Source organism: Oncorhynchus masou, chromosome 8 (genome assembly GCF_036934945.1).
Source record: "Oncorhynchus masou masou isolate Uvic2021 chromosome 8, UVic_Omas_1.1, whole genome shotgun sequence".
Classification (NCBI taxonomy): Eukaryota; Metazoa; Chordata; class Actinopteri; order Salmoniformes; family Salmonidae; genus Oncorhynchus; species Oncorhynchus masou.
The window spans coordinates 7,842,739-7,858,038 of NC_088219.1; the positions used below are offsets into that span (position 1 = coordinate 7,842,739).

The 15,300-nt window shown below is 43.7% G+C and overlaps 1 protein-coding gene across 1 annotated transcript in view; it reads right to left on the bottom strand.

Annotated features, from left to right (window-relative positions):
* LOC135543717 (V-set and immunoglobulin domain-containing protein 10-like 2) overlaps positions 1-15,300 on the bottom strand; it is a 122,411-nt gene that overhangs the window by 43,087 nt on the left and 64,024 nt on the right. The window contains exons 6-10 of the mRNA XM_064971084.1: positions 13,183-13,313; positions 12,653-12,789; positions 10,535-10,685; positions 3,066-3,146; positions 2,808-2,987 (exon numbers count right to left, since the gene is read on the bottom strand). Of these exons, the coding sequence (XP_064827156.1) occupies positions 2,808-2,987; positions 3,066-3,146; positions 10,535-10,685; positions 12,653-12,789; positions 13,183-13,313 (680 nt within the window). The remainder of the gene's footprint in view (positions 1-2,807; positions 2,988-3,065; positions 3,147-10,534; positions 10,686-12,652; positions 12,790-13,182; positions 13,314-15,300) is intronic.

Here is a 15,300-nt window from a genome sequence, read left to right on the forward strand (position 1 = left end):
ATACTGTACAGTATTTATGAATGTGTTAATTAAATAATTATAAAAAATACAGATGTTTATTTCATCTATCAGCAGGACAATAGGGAATAAATATCACTGAATGACAGAGCATGGGGACTGGTCTTGATAAATCAATCATATTTGTATATGGAAATGTAAGGATTATTTTGCTCTTCACTCGCAGTCACTCAGTAGTTTAGACCTACTCCCGACTGGTCCTGTTGTACAGCGTCATATTTTCCTAACTGAAACCATTCATTAAATCGCTTTAGCCATGATTGTAAAATGAATCAAGGCTCCCTTTGTTATTTAGTTTTATAATTAAAATGCTTGACTATATTTAAAGACATGGATTACTTGTATGCTGTGTGATTGATTGATGTACTGTATATTTAAGTAGGCCTTTATTCCAATAAGTAAGTTACACTAACACAGCTACAGTAAGAAATGCATTTTCGTTTTCTTGGAATAGAAACACGTTGTACAGTGCCATGTTTTCCTAACGGAAACCCTTAGGTTTACAGTACATCGGTTACAGTAAGAAATGCATTTGAGTTTTTTCTTGGAATAGAAAAAACACAATATTTATCAAATTAATTAAGCTACATTTCTAAAAATCTATCCCATATAGTCTGGTTTGGCAGAGTGCCACATCCTCGGTCTTGCACGCTCACGTGAAAGGTAGCTACGTTCCACTTCATTTGTACAGACAAAGGAATTGTCCGGTTGGAGAATTAGTTCAGTTTTATGTTAAAAACATCCTAAAGATTGTTTCTATACTTAGTTTGGCATGTTTCTACAGGCTGTAAAGGAACTTTTTAAATTTTTCGTCCGACTTTTGGCACGACCTGAACGCCCTTTTGGATTTGTTTACCAAATATTACCATATATTTGGACATAACTGATGGACATTATTGAACAAATCAAACATTTATGGTGGAACTGGGATTCCTGGGAGTGCATTCTGATGAAGATCATCAAAGGTAAGTGAATATTTCAAATGCTATTTCTGGGTAATGTTGACTACCCAATATGGCAGGTATCTTTTTGGCTGCTTTGCTGTCTAAAGGCTGTACTCAGATTATTGCATGTTTTGCTTTCTCCGTAAAGTTTTTTTTTAAATCTGACACAGCAGTTGAAGGTTATCTAAAGTTCCATGTATAATAGTTGTATCTTTATCAATGTTTATTATGAGTATTTCTGTAATTTGATATGGCTCTCTGCACAATCGCCGCATGTTTTAGAACTACTGAACGTAACGCGCCAATGTAAACTCAGATTTTTTTATATAAATATGAACTTCATCAAACAAAACATACATGTATTGTGTAACATGAAGTCCTACGAGTGTCATCTGATGAAGATCATCAAAGGTTAGTGATTAATTTTATCTCTATTTCTGCTTTTTCTGACTCCTCTCTTTGGCTGGAAAAATGGCTGTTTTTCTGTGGCTGGGTGTTATGTGTTCTGTGGGCACTGAAAATTGTATCTTTAAAATGGTGTAAAGTACTTGTATGCTTTAGGAATTATAGTTATGAATTTGGAGCCCTGCACTTTCACTGGCTGTTGAGGATGGGTTCCGCTAGCGGAACCCCAGTCCTAGACAGGTTAAAGGAAGAACTACTGTTCAAGTCAATTAAACTTGTTGTTAGCCCCTCTGGGATATTTGGGACGGTAGAGTCCCACCTCGCCAACAGCCAGTGAAAATGCAGAGCGCCAAATTCAAAACAACAGAAATCTCATAATTAAAATTCCTCAAACATACAATTATTTTACACCATTTTAAAGACCCGGTGATTTTGCAGAGAGCCACATCAATTTACAGAAATACATTGCTAAAATACATTGCTAAAAGATACAAGTGTTACGCATGAAATTTTAGATCCACTTCTCCTTAATGCAACTGCTGTGTCAGATTTAAACAAAACTTTACGGAAAAAGCATGCAATAATCTGAGTATGGCACTCAGGCACAAGAACAAGCCATACAAATACCCACCATGTTGTGGAGTCAACAGAAGTCAGAAATAGCATCATAAATATTCACTTACCTTTGATGATCTTCATCAGAATGCACTCCCAGGAATCCCAGTTCCACAATAAATGTTTGTTTTGTTCGATAAAGTCAATTATTTATGTCCAAATACCTCCTTTTTGTTCGCGCTTTCAGTACACAAATCCAAACATTATTGGTTTGTGGGCAAGTCCAGGTGAACGTTCAGACAAAAAGTCACATTACAGTTCATAGAAACATGTCAAACAAAGTATAGAATCAATCTTTAGGATGTTTTTATCATAAATGTTCAATAATGTTTCAACCGGAGAATTCCTTTCTCTGTAGAAATGCAATGGAACGCAGCTAACTAGCGTGAGACTGAGCTCATGGCACTCTGCCAGACCCCTGACTCAAACAGCTCCTAATCCCCCCTCCTTCACAGTAGAAGGTTCTAAAGACTGTTGACATCTAGTGGAAAGCCTTAGGAAGTGCAATATGACCCCATAGACACTATATTCGATAGGCAATGACTTGAAAAACTACAAACCTCAGATTTCCTACGTCCCGGTTGGATTTTTTCTCAGGTTTTTGCCTGCAGACAGTTTACTCTGGGCACCTTTTTATCCAAGCTACTCAATACTGCCCCCCAGTCCCAAAGAAGTTAAACCCAGTACATGTCTATTAGACTGTTAGTTGAACCCTGTACATGTCTATTAAACTGTTAGTTAAACCCAGCGGTGTACCACTGGGCTCTGTACTCGTATCAATGTGTTCAGCCATTACTCTTTACTCTTATCAATGAGTGTGCTTACCCAGTTTGAGGCTGCAGGTCCTGGTGTGTGTGTCCAAGGGGTGTTTGGCATAACAGGTGTAGGCCTGTCCATTCTGGGTGGAGTTAGAACGAAGTACCAGGATCTTGGAAGTCTCCAATTCTTGGCCCCTCCCCTCTTCTTTAGGCACCTCCCACCACACCACAGCCCTGGGAGACCCACCTACAAGAACAGTATTATTATAATTATATGTATTGTTGTTGTGGTGGTTGTTGTGGCTGTTACTATTGTTGTGGTTACCTTCCCAGGAGCAGGACAGCAGCAGGTACTGGTTCATCCCGGTGGCATAAGCAGAACACACTGGCTCACCATAAGGAGACCCTGAGAAAGATATATATATATTTAATAACTGGGTGGTTCTAGCTCTGAATACTGATTGATGACAGCCGTGGTAGATTGTATACCACGAGTATGACAAAACATTTATTTTTACTGCTCAAATTACGTTGTTAACCAATAGGGCGTTTGTTGTATATGGCCAATATACCACGGCTAAGGGCTGTATCCAGGCACCCCCTCGTGCCTTATTGCTTAAATATATTAGGGGCAGCTATGTGTGTGATGTACAGGCCAGTGTCGTACAGCGGTTTGTGATGTTCAGGCCCGTGCCGTACAGTGGTGTGTGATGTACAGTGGTGTGTGATGTACAGACAAGTGCGGTGCAGTGTGACGCAAGGTTTTTATAGTAAACTAAAACAAATCATGAAAAAACTATTGAGTAAACTGAGATAAGATAAAAAGAGATGCTTCAGGATTTTGGCAGTGAAGCCCTTTATCTACTTCCCTAGAGTCAGATTAACTCATGGATACCATTTTTATGTCTCTTTGTGCAGTTTGAAGTCTAACTAGCGTTAGAGCAATTGCTAACAAGCGTTAGCTCAATGACTGTCAGTCTATCGTAACTGCTAACATGCTAGTAGATACCATAGACTTCCAGTCATTGTGCTAACGCTAGTTAGCATTGACTTATAAACTACCTCTTACATTACTTTATACTGGATGCAGAGACATAAAAATGTTGTCCATGAGTTCATCCGACTCAGGGGAAGTCATTGTCAAAATCCTAAAGTATCCCTTTAATAAACCCTTTTGAAAAAAAAACTATACTGAAACTGAAATTAGTATATAATTAGTATATAATAAGTATATAATATAATTATCAACTGAAATGATCTGACTCTTATAATTATCAACTGAAATGATCTGACTCCAAAATGAACAAAATATCAATAAAAAATCATGACTTAACAGTTGAATTTTTATTTTATCACACACATGCGTACACACACACACACACACACACACACACACACACACACACACACACACACACACACACACACACACACACACACACACACACACACACACACACACACACACACACACACACACACACACACACACACACATACACACACACACACACACACACACACACGGTAACATATGTGCTATACACACACATACACATGGATTTTGTACTGTAGATATGTGGTGGTGGCAGAGTAGGGGCCTGAGGGCATAGGGGCCTGTGTTGTGAGTAGGGGCCTGTGTTGTGAAATCTGCTGTGTGCTGCACCGACCAAGCAATTGTAGCGTAGTCTACTCTTGATGCAGAAACGAGAGACCACATGTGGCTGCTTAATAACAATCTCTAAATATTTGGGCAAGGAAGTATTTCTGGTTGGTATAATATAGGACAAAACACACATCACGACAAGAGAGGCACCACAACACTACATAAAGAGAGACCTAATACAACAACATAGCATGGCAGCAACAAAACATGGCAGCAGGACAACATGGTAGCAGCTCTCATCTCTCATCCTCTCTCATCGTTACAGGCCTCTCTCATGGTACAAACATTATTGGGCACAGACAACAGCACAAAGGGCAAGAAGGTGGAGACAACAAAACATCACGCCAAGTAGCCACAACTGTCAGGAAGTGTCCATGATTGAGTCTTTGAATGAAGAGATGGAGATAAAACTGTCCAGTTTGAGTGTTTTTTGCAGCCTGAAAGGATTTGAGAAATATGATTGGTTGACTCTCTGCCTATGACACTGGCCTATGTCTCAAATTGCACTTCGTTGTTCAGATATCAGATCTGAACAACGATTTGAGTGTTCCATCCAGAGAGACCAGCACCACCTTGCACCACAAGGCCCCACCCAGAGAGACCAGCACCACCCTGCACCAGCAGGCCCCACCCAGAGAGACCAGCACTACCAGAGAGACCAGCACCACCCTACACCACCAGGCCCCATCCAGAGAGACCAGCACCACCCTACACCACCAGGCCCCATCCAGAGAGACAATGTCTACCCTACACCACCAGGCCCCATCCAGAGAGACCAGCACCACCCTACACCACCAGGCCCCATCCAGAGTGACCATCAACACCCTGCACCACCAGGCCCCATCCAGAGAGACAAGCACCACCCTACACCACCAGGCCCCATCCAGAGAGACCAGCACCACCCTACACCACCAGGCCCCATCCAGAGAGACCAGCACCACCCTACACCACCAGGCCCGATTCTGAGAGACCAGCACCACCAGGCCCCATACAGAGAGACCAGCACTACCCTGCACCACCAGGCCCCTTCCAGAAAGACCATCTCTACCCTACACCACCAGGTCCCATCCAGAGAGACCAGCACCACCCTACATCACCAGGCCCCATCCAGAGAGACCAGCACCACCCTACATCACCAGGCCCCATCCAGAGAGACCAGCACCACCCTGCACCACCAGTTCCCATCCAGAGAGACCAGCACCACCCTACACCACCAGGCCCCATCCAGAGAGACCAGCACCACTCTACACCACCAGGCCCCATCAAGAGAGACCAGCACCACCATGCACCACCAGGCCCCATCCAGAGAGACCAGCACCACCCTGCACCACCAGGCCCCATCTAGAGAGACCAGCACCACCCTACACCACCAGGCCCCATCCAGAGAGACCAGCACCACCCTACACCACCAGGCCCCATCCAGAGAGACCAGCACTACCCTACACCACCAGGCCCCATCCAGAGAGACCAGCACCACCCTGCACCACCAGGCCCCATCCAGAGAGACCATCTCTACCCTACACCACCAGGCCCCATCAAGAGAGACCAGGACCACCCTGCACCACCAGGCCCCATCCAGAGAGACCAGCACCACCCTACACCACCAGGCCCCATCCAGGGATACCAGCACCACCCTACACCACCAGGCTCCATCCAGAGAGACCAGCACCACCATGCACCACCAGGCCCCATCCAGAGAGACCATCTCTACCCTACCCCACCAGGCCCCATCCAGAGAGATCAGCACTACCCTGCACCACCAGGCCCCATCCAGAGAGACCAGCTCCACCCTACAATATTGAGCCCCTCCCAGAGAGACCTGGTCCACCCTACAACATCATGCCCCTTCCAGAGTGGATAGCACGGCAGCCAAGCTAAACCAGATTTTATTTTATTTTTGTATTTTTATTTATTTCACCTTTATTTAACCAGGTAGGCAACCAGGTAGTCAACTCTCTGGATGGGGCCTGGTGGTGCATGGTGGTGCTGGTCTCTCTGAATGGGACAATTGCGACCTGGCCAAGATATAGCAAAGCAGTTCGACACATACAACGACACAGAGTTACACATAGAGTAAAACAAACATACAGTCAATAATACAGTATAAACAAGTCTATATACGATGTGAGCAAATGAGGTGAGATAAGGGAGGTAAAGGCAAAACAAAGGCCACGGTTGCAAAGTAAATACAATATAGCAAGTAAAACACTGGAATGGTAGATTTGCAGTGGAAGAAAGTGCAAAGTAGAAATACAAATAATGGGGTGCAAAGGAGCTAAATAAATAAATAAAATAAATACAGTAGGGAAAGAGGTAGTTGTTTGGGCTAAATTATAGGTGGGCTATGTACAGGTGCAGTAATCTGTGAGCTGCTCTGACAGCTGGTGCTTAAATAGATAAAGCATATAAGGCATCTGCTGAACATAATCTACTCAAAAATACATACATTTCTTTTTTGTATTATTAGAAATCATTATGAGTTCAATTTTAGTTAAGCTACCCAGGAAAGAGTTAAAGTTAGCTCATATAAATATATATAGCCTCAGAGTCCATGAGATTAGTAATCTAATTTTAGATAATATTAATGTATTAGCCATTTCTGAGACTCACTTAGACAGCACATTTGATTATACCTCAGTAAGCATAGAAGGATGTTACATCTATAGAAAAGACAGGAATGTCTACGGGGGAGGTGTTGCTGTGTACAGCTCTGGAAAAAATGAAGAGCCCACTGCAAAACGTTCAGTTTCTATGGTTTTACTATTTATAGGTATGTGTTTGGGTAAAATTATTTTTTTTGTTTTATTCTATAAACGACTGACAACATTTCTCCCAAATTCAAAATTAAAATATTGTCATTTAGAGCATTTATTTGCAGAAAACGACAACTGGTCAAAATAACAAAAAAGTGTTGTCAGACCTTGAATAATGCAAATAAGTGTATATTCATTTTTAAGCAACACAATTACTAATGTTTTAACTTAGGAAAAGTTCAGAAATCAATATTTGGTGGAATAAGCCTGATTTTCAATCACAGCTTTCATGCGTCTTGGCATGCGCCATCTTGCTTGAATCCAAGATGGCGTAGCAGTCGGACGTGTGTTTTGTCTTGTCCCGTTTCCTAGTTTTTTCCCCTTATATATTTGTATATATTTTAATCTCACTTTCCATCTACGGACTAAATATACTCTCATGCAACCCGCCTCACCCAATGTGGTATAGATCTGCTATTATTATAAATTAGAACCGGAACCCCAATCAGAAGCTAGCCAGCTAACTAGCTACTAGCTATTAGTCAGTTAGCCCCTGCTAGCGGGCTTCCCGGTTAACTCGGACACCAGCCAGCCTCAGCTTGGTCAATACCTGCCAGCCCACACAGCTCGATATCAACCCAGACATATCAGACTGCTTTTTCCTCTATCACATCTCCGGATTCCTACCTCAAGCTCTGGACCTATACACCGGATCATTGCAGCTAGCTAGCTGTATTCTGAGTGGCGACTCCTGGCTAACGCCTCTGTCCCAAAGCAAGCACCAGTTAGCCTTGAGCTAGTCTCGAGCTAGGCCTATCTCCCGGCTAGCCGAAGAGGTCTACCAGCTAATTCGTGGGCTACTGTCGTGTCTTTGGCTATGCCGGATTAAGTGATAGGACATGCTATTCTATAAAATAATTTCTCATGCAATAAATATTTACTCTGAGCTACACTTCAGTAGGTTGGTGGTAGATGGAAGGCCGTGTTGCCAAACCGAGTCCTTTGTCCTTTGAATTAATGTCTCTGCTGGTATATTGGATACATTGTAGTACCAACGTTGTGTGGTAGACGATAAACTCTGTCAGTTCCTTCCTAACCTGCGTTTGCAGCTACTGTTGCTAACTCGACGGCCTGGAGGTAAACATACCTGCCAAACATACCCTCGTAAAACTGACTATCCTACTGATCCTTGACTTCTGCAATGTAATTAACAAAATAGCCTATCACAGAATGTAGTCTATCACAGTGCCATCTGTTTTGTCACCAAAGCCCCATCTACTACCCACCATTGTGACCTGTATGCTCTAGTCGGCTGGCCCTCACTACATATTAGTCGCCAAACCCACTGGCTCCATGTCATCTATAGGTCTTTGCTAGGAAAGCTCCGCCTTATCTCAGCTCACTGGTCACCATAGCAACACCCACCAGTAAAAATCACTGAAGCTGGAGATTTATGTCTCCCTCTCTGACTTTAAGCATCAGCTGTCAGAGCAGCTTACCGATCACTGCAGCTTATCTGTAAATAGCCCATCCAACCAACTAACTACCTCATCCCATACTGTTATTTTTATTATTTTTTGCTCTTTTGCATCCCAGTATCTCTACTTGCACATCATCATCTGCACATCTATCACTCCAGTATTAACTTTTTAGGCCTTACCTCCCTAATCTTACTACACGGTACATAGACTTTTTCTATTGTGTTATTGACTGTACTTTTGTTTATCCCATGTGTAACTCTGTGTTGTTGTTTTTGTCACACTGCTTTGCTTTATCTTGGTCAGGTCGTTGAGAAGTTATTCTCAACTGCCTGGTTAAATAAAGGTGAAAAAAATATATACAAAAATAAATGCTCTCCACCAGTCTTTCACAATGATGTTGGGTTTATGCCACTCCTGGGGCAAAACATCAAGCAGCTCGGATTTGTTTGATTGCTAGTTACCATCCATCTTCCTCTTGATCACATTCCAGAGGTTTTAAATGGGGATCCGGTCTGAAGATTGGGCTGGCCATGACAGGGTATTGATCTGGTTGTCCTCCATCCACACCTTGATTGACCTGGCTGTGTGACATGGAGCATTGTCCTGCTGGAAAAACCAATCCTCGGAGTTGGGGAACATTGTCAGAGCAGAACGAAGCAAGTTTTCTTCCAGGACAACCTTGTACGTGGCTTGATTCATGCGTCCTTCACAAAGACAATGCCCGATTCCAGCCTTGCTGAAGCACCCCCAGATCATCACCGATTCTCCACCAAATTTCACAGTGGGTGCGAGACCTGTGGCTTGTATTCCTATCCAGGTTGGAAATAAAAAAAATATTTTGAATTTAATGTAATATCTTGTTGTTCTGTAATTGTTCTGTACTTTGTCATGTTTGTGTTCGTTTCATGTGGACCCTAGGAAGAGTATCTGCTGCATGTGCAGTAGCTAATGGGGATCCTACTAAACTGAACCCCAAGGTCAAAATAACCCAGCGTCTGTTCTGTCCAATATTTACCCAATTGGGTTATTTTTGACCCTTTTGTCTTTGCTACTACTGTTTCGTTGGTGCATCTACATCATCTTGCTGAGTCTACCTTTAAATGTAACCAAACTTAAGACCTGACCCATCACCTTTAAGACCTGACCTATCATCTTTAAGACCTGACCTATCACCTTTAAGACCTGACCCATCACCTTTAAGACCTGACCCATCACCTTTACGACCTGACCCATCACCTTTAAGACCTGACCCATCACCTTTAAGACCTGACCCATCACCTTATGCATTAGTCCCCCGTGAGTGAGTGAGTGAGTGAGTGAGTGAGTGAGTGAGTGAGTGAGTGAGTGAGTGAGTGAGTGAGTGAGTGAGTGAGAGAGAGAGAGAGAGAGAGAGAGAGAGAGAGAGAGAGAGAGAGAGAGAGAGAGAGAGAGAGTGAGTGAGACTTACAGGCCCGTGCAGTACATTGTGTGGAGGTGTGTGAGTCTTACAGGCCCGTGCAGTGCATTGTGTGGAGGTGTGTGAGACTTACAGGCCCGTGCAGTGCATTGTGTGGAGGTGTGTGAGACTTACAGGCCCGTGCAGTGCATTGTGTGGAGGTGTGTGAGACAGGCCCGTGCAGTGCATTGTGTGGATGTGTGTGAGACTTACAGGCCCATGCAGTGCATTGTGTGGAGTTGTGTGAGACTTACAGGCCCGTGCAGTGCATTGTGTGGAGGTGTGTGAGACTTACAGGCCCGTGCAGTGCATTGTGTGGAGGTGTGTGAGACTTACAGGCCCGTGCAGTGCATTGTGTGGAGGTGTGTGAGACTTACAGGCCCGTGCAGTGCATTGTGTGGATGTGTGTGAGACTTACAGGCCCATGCAGTGCATTGTGTGGAGTTGTGTGAGACTTACAGGCCCGTGCAGTGCATTGTGTGGAGGTGTTGAGAGCAGGGTGCATCCCCTGGCAGGTGAACAGAGAGTTGTTGTTGGTCTGGGATCCAGACTGCAGTACGGAGATATTGTTGGCTGGCCATGACTCTTCACCCCCAAGCCACGCCCCTCCCTGGTGCATTAACAACCGGAAAAAAAAATATATATAATTTAATTTGTCAGGAGCATTTCGATGTGTGTGTGTGCTTGTGTACCTATGTGTGTGTGTGCATGTATACCTGTGTGTGTGTGCACCTGTGTGTGTGTGTACCTGTGTGTGTGTGTATACATGTGTGAGTATGTATGTACAGTGGGGCAAAAAAGTATTTAGTCAGCCACCAATTGTGCAAGTTCTCCCAATTAAAAAGATGAGAGAGGCCTGTAATTTTCACCATAGGTACACTTCAACTATGACAGACAAAATGAGAGAAAAAAATCTAGAAAATCACATTGTAGGATTTTTAATTAATTTAATTGCAAATTATGGTGGAAAATAAGTATTTGGTCAATAACAAAAGTTTATCTCAATACTTTGTTATATACCCTTTGTTGGCAATGACAGAGGTCAAATGTTTTCTGTAAGTCTTCAAAAGGTTTTCACACAATTCCTCCATGCAGATCTCCTCTAGAGCAGTGATGTTTTGGGGCTGTTGCTGGGCAACACGGACTTTCAACTCCCTCCAAAGATTTTCTATGGGGTTGAGATCTGGAGACTGGCTAGGCCCCTCCAGGACCTTGAAATGCTTCTTACGAAGCCACTCCTTCGTTGCCTGAGCGGTGTGTTTGGGATCATTGTCATGCTGAAAGACCCAGCCATGTTTCATCTTCAATACCCTTGCTGATGGTAGGCTTTGTTACTTCGGTCCCAGCTCTCTGCAGGTCATTCACTAGGTCCCCCCGTGTGGTTCTGGGATTTTTGCTCACCGTTCTTGTGATCATTTTGACCCCACGGGGTGAGATCTTGCAAGGAGCCCCAGATCGAGGGACATTATCAGTGGTCTTGTATGTCTTCCATTTCCTAATAATTGCTCCCACAGTTGACTTCCTCAAACCAAGTTGCTTACCCATTGCATATATATTTTTTTACCTTTATGTAACTAGGCAAGTCAGTTAAGAACAAATTCTTATTTTCAATGACGGCCTAGAAACAGTGGGTTAACTGCCTGTTCAGGGGCAGAACGACATATTTTTACCTTGTCAGCTCAGGGGTTTGAACTTGCAACCAATATTTAGGGCCTTCCTCTGACACCGCCTGGTACTGAGGTCCTGGATGGCAGGAAGCTTGGCCCCGGTGATATACTGGACTGTACGCACTACCCTCTGTAGTGCCTTGCGGTCAGAATCCGAGCAGTTTCCATACCAGGCAGTGATGCAACCAGTCAGAATGCTCTCGATGGTGCGGCTGTAGAACCTTCTGAGGATCTCAGGACCCATGCCAAAACTTTTCAGTCTCCTGAGGGGGAAAAGGTTTTGTTGTTCCCTCTTCACGCCTGTCTTGGTGTGCTTGGACCATATTAGTTTGTTGGTGATTTGAACGCCAAGGAACTTGAAGCTCTCAACCTGTTCTCAACCTGCTCCACTACAGCCCCGTCAATGAGAATGGGGGCGTGCTCAGTCCTCCATCACTTATGTGATGTACTAGTCAATGCCCTCGGAAGAATCACAGAACATATTCCAGTCTGTACTAGCAAAACACTCCTGTAGTTTAGCATCTGCTTCATCTGACCACTTTTTCATAGACCAATTCACTGGTGCTTCGTGCTTCGTGCTTTAATTTAATTAAAATTTTTCTTGTAAGCAAGGAATCAGGAGGATTGAATTATGGTGAGATTTGCCAAATGGAGGGTGAGGGAGATGGAATAAAGGTGGTTTTGTTTTTTTATCCCCTCTGGTTGCACATTTAACATGCTGTGTGTGTGTGTGTGTGTGTGTGTGTGTGTGTGTGTGTGTGTGTGTGTGTGTGTGTGTGTGTGTGTGTGTGTGTGTGTGTGTGTGTGTGTGTGTGTGTGTGTGTGTGTGTGTGTGTGTGTGTGTGTGTGTGTGTGTGTGTGTGTGTGTGTGTGTGTGTGTGTATACGTGTGTGTGTATGTGTGTGTGTACCTGTGCCAGGGAGAGATGGTTTGTGGTCCAGCGTAGTGAAGGGGAGGGCAGGCCACCTGGCCATGAACAGGTCAGGTTGAGGGAGGAGTAGTTCATTGCTGGCAGAACAGAGCAGGAGGGGGAACCATCTGGAGGGTCTGGGGGACAATATACAGCGCAACACTGTGTTGATTGTGTTGTTATCGTGTGTGTGTTTGTGTGTGAGTGTGTGTGTGTATCGTCACAGGACATCAGGATGACAAGCACCAGCCTTTCAGTCAACCAGGGGTTGCCATGGCAATAACATCACAGTGACATAAAAGTGTTTGGTACCTTAGAACCTCCTGAGAGTTCTGTCTCTTTCCCCGATGCTCCAACAGGTCTGCAGCTTCCCCAACGATTCCATGTGTGTTTCGGTGTGTCTGTTTGTGTGTGAGTGTGTGTGTGTGGTGACGTCATATGGAGAAGAGGGAGAGAAGTACTAGAAGGTAGAGAGAGAAAGTTGGAGGTCAGGGGATGGTAGTTGGGGTTAGAGATCAGAGGTTACTCACAGTAAACGGTGAGGCTGATGGTCTTCATAGAGCGGGTGTTGAGGTATGTGTTCTGAGCCAGACAGGCGTAGGTACCTGTGTGCATCCGCAGAATCCTAGTGATGGTGAACTGGGGTCCCGCGTACACCTGGCTGGATTAAAACCAATATAAAAACACCAGGCCGGATTAGAACCATTATATAAAACACCTGGCTGGATTAGAACCATTATATAAAACACCAGGCCGGATTAGAACCATTATATAAAACACCTGGCTGGATTAGAACCAATATATAAAACACCTGGCTGGATTAGAACCAATATATAAAACACCTGGCTGGTTTTCAGTGGAGGCTGCTGAAGGAAGTAGGGCGCATGATAACGACCGGAATGGAGCACATGGAACATTTTGTGTTGTGGATATGTGGTAGTGTAGGGATGTTATATCATGTACTATTTTATCTTTAGCTCATTCAGTACAAATATAGCTAACTGTTTTATCTTTTGTTGTCTATGTAATGTGGGTGCTTTGGTGTGTTTGGACACCAGGAAGAGTAGCTGCTGCGCTGACAGAAGCTAATGGGGATTATAAGAATATTTTGAAGATAAATACACAACACAGAGTTTGAGAGTTTGAAAGTTTTTAGAGGATGAGAAGGTGAGAGTACTAAAAACTAGAGTACTAATGGTTAATGGGGAATTGTAAATATGAGTTGGGTTGCTGTTTAGAATCTGTGGAATGCCACTCCTGAACTCAGAGCTACGTTTACTACGGTCTGTACATTGAGTCAGGAGCAGGATATTTGTTATTTGGCCATTGGCCAGTTGTACTGCAAGGACTTTTGATGCAGTACAAAGGAACAGGATGCAATTTGGTCAACCTCAGGCTAGGATGGTGGGTTATAAATGACCTCCTGTTCCTTTGTTTAGTGGAGAAAAGCTGGGGACAGGGGAGACTGAACATTTGAACATCTACCTCCCAGCATAACATCGTGATTTGTCCTTCTCAAATAAACACATTTTTCTCCCCGATTTGCTTTGGAGATTGTGTAATTGAAGAATAACATCAATTGCTAACAGGATCCCTAATAAATAAAAATAAAAATACATGGAATGGCATGAAACACATGAAAACCATATATTTGATACCATTCCGCTCCACAAACCCGTGCTCCCCAATGAATGTGCCACCAACCACCTGTGCTGGGATTAGAACCAATATATAAAACAAATGACTGAGATTGTTTGTATTTTATTAGGATCCCCATGAATAAAATCCCTTAGCGGTTTCCTTCCTCTACGGCAACTGAGTTGGGAAGAACACCTGTATCTTTGTAGTGACTGGGTGTATTGATACACCATCCAAAGTGTTATTAATAACTTCACCATGCTCAAAGGGATATTCAATGTCAGTTCTTGTTTACCTATCTACCAATAGGTGCCCTTCTTTGCGAGGCATTGGTCAAATGTGGAAAAAGTGAAGTGGTGTGAATACTTTCTGAAGGCTCTGTAGCTTGGGGTGTGAATACTTTCTGAAGGCTCTGGAGCTTGGGGTGTGAATACCTTCTGAAGGCTCTGGAGCTTGGGGTGTGAATACTTTCTGAAGGCTCTGGAGCTTGGGGTGTGAATACTTTCTGAAGGCTCTGGAGCTTGGTGTGTGAATACTTTCTGAAGGCTCTGGAGCTTGGGGTGTGAATACTTTCTGAAGGCTCTGGAGCTTGGTGTGTGAATACTTTCTGAAGGCTCTGTAGCTTGGGGTGTGAATACTTTCTGAAGGCTCTGTAGCTTGGTGTGTGAATACTTTCTGAAGGCTCTGTAGCTTGGGGTGTGAATACTTTCTGAAGGCTCTGGAGCTTGGCTTGGGGTGTGAATACTTTCTGAAGGCTCTGGAGCTTGGTGTGTGAATACTTTCTGAATGCTCTGTAGCTTGGGGTGTGAATACTTTCTGAATGCTCTGGAGCTTGGTGTGTGAATACTTTCTGAAGGCTCTGGAGCTCTAAACTTAATTTCTTGTGTTCTTACTTCTTGTGTGTTTTTGTTTTACTTTACCTTTTTTTTAATGTACTACTGATATTGATTACTATGAAAATTGATAAATGCATTGTTGGGAAAGTGCAAGCAGGAAAGGCATTTCACTGT